The sequence below is a fragment of the Fulmarus glacialis genome, unplaced genomic scaffold (genome assembly GCF_000690835.1).
Source record: "Fulmarus glacialis isolate BGI_N327 unplaced genomic scaffold, ASM69083v1 scaffold8387, whole genome shotgun sequence".
In the NCBI taxonomy this organism is placed as follows: Eukaryota; Metazoa; Chordata; class Aves; order Procellariiformes; family Procellariidae; genus Fulmarus; species Fulmarus glacialis.
In genome coordinates, this window is record NW_009222551.1 from 20,010 (window position 1) to 25,003 (window position 4,994).

The 4,994-nt window shown below is 36.0% G+C and overlaps 1 protein-coding gene across 1 annotated transcript in view; it reads left to right on the forward strand.

Moving 5' to 3' along the window:
• The window catches only part of SREK1 (splicing regulatory glutamine/lysine-rich protein 1), a 25,491-nt gene that overhangs the window by 13,427 nt on the left and 7,070 nt on the right, over positions 1–4,994 (forward strand). Inside the window, exons 7-8 of the mRNA XM_009581476.1 lie at positions 2,405–2,524; positions 4,874–4,993. Of these exons, the coding sequence (XP_009579771.1) occupies positions 2,405–2,524; positions 4,874–4,993 (240 nt within the window). The remainder of the gene's footprint in view (positions 1–2,404; positions 2,525–4,873; position 4,994) is intronic.

The window sequence follows — 4,994 nt, forward strand, 5'->3', positions numbered from 1 at the left end:
AATTGCTAAATGTTTTCAGGGTTACTTTCAGTTTAAAAACACTAGGAGGCACTTTTTGTGCCTTGTAGCATAACCATTTCTATGGTTTCATGGTACATTTTGTGCCATGTAGCATAATATCATTTTGTGACCTGTATTTTAAAAAAAAATAGTTACCTGTATTTTGTGGATCAAACATGTAATTTACTGTTAACCCCCTAAGCAGATAGGGTGGCTGGTTTTGCTAGTAGAAAGTTCCTGGTGTCCTAAACTTGTAAAAATCGAGTTAACAAATGCAGTATTTTTAATTACTATCCTGTAAATGTAAAGCTATGGTTTTTAAAAGCAGAAGAAGGCTGCTTTAGGGGCAGTTTTTCATTCTTCACATTTTCTTTGCTTCGCTAAGTTTGTTCAGTTCTGAAACAGGCTTTGCAGTATGGGAGGAAATAAAATTAATAGATCACCCTTAAAGTATATCCATTAAGATTTTTTCCAAGAATGAGACAGTCTTGCTATGTGAGACTTACGCTCCCTGAAATGGTTCAGGTTCTTTCAATGTCAGGAATGTCTTCTGAGAATTTAGGTAATCAATCTAAAGATACTTGGCTATGTTAAGTGTCAAAAAAAAAAAAAAAAAAGAAATTCAGAATGTATCTGATAGCTTACACATTAAAAAGGTGAGTACTGTCAGTGTTGCAGCAACAGCTCTGTTGCATCCTTTCATGCAACATTTTTAACAAGGCAACTAGAATTCTTTTAGATACAGAAAAGCTGGCCAGAGGGAGTCATCAATTATACTACCAAACAAATATGATGTAAGTGCAGGCTTCAGTTTTGCAATAGCGAGACACCACAGTACATGTTATCTAATGACATCAAAATATTAGGTACCTTTTTAATGCAAGAAGAATCATTTGGTCACTTCCTTATTGCTTGCTTCTTTGCTATTTCTCTGACTCAGGACATTAAGTGAAAAACAATCTTTGTTTTGTATAACACTGCAGTAATCTCAGTTCTATTTTGTATTGACACAAACCAAATTGATTTTTAGAAGATAAACTTGCATTTTTTACTTGTGGAAAACCTGTGCTTTAAACAACTGTTGATGGTTATATTTTGGTTTTGTTTGGGTTTTTTTTTTTTAAAAACGATTTGCCAGTGCTACTGTCAGTTTTGAGAACATGCTGAAAAAAGGCCAGTCTGATCTGTTGAGGCAACTTCATCCCTGAGAATAAACTATCTTTACCACTTCCCTGTTTTACTGTTTTATAAAACACTTAAGTTGTCTTCATCTCTATGATACAAAATTTATTTGAGGTCTTATTTTGACTCAATTGTAATTAATTTGCCCTGTAGTTAGTTTGTATTTCTGCGCTGATAGGCGGGGCAAAGCTGTAGGTAAAAAATGGTTGCCTCTCCTCTCCTCTTGGTACACACTCCGTGTGTCTTGAGCTGCAGAAGGCAGGTGAAGTTGGTATTTTTTGTACCTCCCTGTTCCTCAGGATTTATTGAGTAATACACAGCATTTCTGTCTTTGGTAAGTTAAACTTCATGGTACCTTAACCTCTCAGGCAAAGTATGTCGTTTTTTGAAACTTAATGTTCAAATTCAGCTTTTTATTTTTGCTTTTCTAGGGAATATGACCTTCCAAAAATAGGGACTATTTTGGATAAAAAGAATATAGTAATTTTTAAAAGTCTTATTTTCTTCATCAGATCTGCGACTATACTACATATGTTTATCAGAAGACTTTAACTGAATTTTTCTCGGAGTATCTGCACATTATTTGCATTCCTTAGTTATCATGTAGTAAATGCTCATTCCTTTCCTTGAGAATTCTTGTAATTGAAATCCATGCTAACAAATCCTTTCGACTGAAAAGGTAATTTGACTAAATGCTGAACCACAGATAGTGGTGGTTTTTTTGGTTTGGTTTGGTTTTTTAAAGTTCATTTCAATTGTAAGGCTTGAGAACAAAGCAAAAAGAGACCAGTTAAAACCATTTATCTTTAGTGACAAAGACTGCAATAAGCGACTGAGCCTGGAGAAGAAACAAAATGTAACTAATCATTTTTACAAGCTGCTAGAAATTGTCTATAGTAGATTTTATGCACTGTAATTTTCTAAGGACAGCTATCCTAATATAATATGAATTTACATTTTTCCAAAACGTTTATGGAGGTTATTATGAAACATGGGTATTACTTAAATGGTCCATTGTTTCAAAGGAGGGCATGTGCACCTGGTGAAGGATAAAGTATCCATATTTGCAAAAATGTTTGTAGGCAGTATGTTACTGAGGTGTAAGTCTTTATATAATTTTATGTAGTGAGACAAGATTTATGTTCTTTTTCCTTTGTTGGTTGACCTAATTTTTATGAAGTTTCAATATTAAAATATGTTTCTTCTGGCATTGTTCATATAGAAGTAGATCTGGCAACAGATCACTCTCAAGACACAAGGACAGACGCAGATCCAGAAGCCCCCTGAAAAAACGGTCTAGATCTAGGGAAAGGCGGAAATCAAGAAGTCGCTCTCGTTCTCGGTGAGTTCCGTTCCTAAGAAATGATGCTGTTGTTCTTAGCACACAGTACGGAGTTTTTGAAAAAAATCTAACAAACTTTTTAGGTGATGGTAAAGGATGGAGCCTTTAAATGCTTTAGCTTGTCCCTAGGCTTTGCCTGTGGGACAAAAGAATAGAAAGTAAATTTTAATGCTGAGTGTACTGGTTTTGGCTGGAGTATGGTTAATTTTCTTCATGGTAGCTCATATGGTGCCTATGGGCGTTAAACCACCACACTGAGCTACCTAAACTTTGGTAGTCTAGTCTACATTTATACCAACATGCAAGCTGACTGAAAATAGGTAACTTTAATTGCCAGACTTTAACCAATAGATTAGGAATGTTCTGTGCAGCCTGTGCAACCCACAAAAAAGTGGATGATGCTTGTTCGATCTATATCTGTTGAGAAGGTTGGATTCAGGCTGAACTTGATCCTACATTCTGAGAACATGTATAAAGTTTTTGTGCATGAGCTTTTATTTTCACCTTTGGCTGTCTCATATTGGCCATACACTGCTGTGGGCACAAATGCATGTGTCTGTTCTATGGCATATTTGCATTTCAGGATCTAATCCTATATTTTACCTAGTCTATTAATTTTCAAGTCTGATCATCTAATTATTGAACTGTGAAATTCCAAAAAGATACTAACATAATTTTCTGAGGGATGAAGTAGTGAATATTCACAAACCAAAAGTGCCTATGAAAGTAGCTTCATGAATAGAAGTTTTGGTACTTTTCTTTCTGTTTCATTTCTGTAATTCCCCTGATGTATATAAAGGGAGCTTCATACTTAGGTTGTGCAGTTGCCTCTTGTTTTTTGAGGGAGTAAGTTTTGTGGGAAAGAGAACTGCAGATCTGTGGACCTCAGTGGAAACAGGAATAGGCTATGTAGCTAGCAGGACTTTATTGATGAATCCTTTTGATTCTCTGTTGCTGTTGTCTGGAGATTCTTGAGATACCTGCTCACTGGAAGGGGCAAGTCCAATGAAATCTCTGTGATAAATTAACTGGAAGGCACTTCTTGCGTCATTGTGAGACTCTCTGCTATTGCAGGGATTGTGTGCTGTTTCATCTTTATGATCTTACATTCCTTCTCTGAGTATTTGCCAAAACCTGATGGGAACCAAAGTTGTCAGGTCACACAGCATATAACAGCCTACTATTTATGAGCAGTTGAGAAGGTAACAGCCAAACACTTCTTCTGTTGAAGAAAGGTGGGGGCTGTGCTTAGGACCTTTCATGTGAGAAGGAGTCTCTTTGAGAATCTTTAAAAATCCTGGAATAGGTACCATCCCAGGTACCTACTGACAGAGCAACTTCTGTCAGTCTGGTTCTCTTGGACATGTAAAGGCCTGCTAATCAACTTCTCCTCTTGTGCTTTCTCCTGCTTCTTTCTCTGAACTATTGTTCATTTTCATATGTCCTAGAGGCAGATCTAGGAGTTGTGTCTCTCTGCTAGAAAGGAAAGATGGAGTCTTGCACTTCCAAATAATCCCATACCAAAATGTAATCTTCCAGCCAAATCTGTGATTTAATCAATTTTTGTTTGGCTTGACAAATAGAACATCAGTTGAATTTTCTTCACTGTTCTTTTTATGAACGTGTATCATTCTGCCTGTCCCAAAGAAGCTGACTTGTTCTGTTATCCTTGCTTCTGTTATCCTATATTGAAAAATTAACAATTTTTCAATAATTTTCGAATTCCTGGTGACATTACAGATGATTGAATTGTCTTGATTGAGTTTTGACTTTACATTTGCCTTTTGAGGGAATTTGTTTGGTAAAATTTTATCCCTGTTTTTCTATTTCTCTGTATTAATTGTTGTTCGACTTCCAAGCAGTTCCAGGATATCTCTGTGAGGGAACAGTGTAGAATAAAGACTTCTGTCAGTCAGCTGTCTTTATTCATGTGGGGGTGGTTAATCTGCAGTCCATTTTATGTGGACACACTTTTAGTAAAGAGTGGATTTACAGATTGTAGGGTTTGTGTCACTCCTGACAAAATGTAGAAAATTTATGTGTGTATAATAACGTAATTGTGAGGTGAAGAGACAAATTCTCTCAAAGTGTAATAACATCACTCTGAAGATCACAGTTTGATTTGATTTTGGCCTCCCCTTCTCCAATTTGGTTTCCAAATTTTTTCTAGCTGTATAACCTTTCCCTCACAGTGAACGGGGGTGGAAAATTAAAATATTGAATAATTACTATTTTTCAACAGAGATGCATACTTTATATTGAGCAATTAATGTATGCTAAAGAGTTAGTTGTAATTTTAATTGGAAAATTCAAAGGTGAATTAATGGATTTGTGTTTGGCTTTTCACAGGGACAAGAAGAGAGACAAAGAAAAGGTCAAGGAAAAAGAAAAGGCCAAAGAAAAGGAGAAAGAGAGAGACCGAGACAAGGAGAAGGAGAGAGACCGAGACAGAGACAAAGACAGGGAAAGA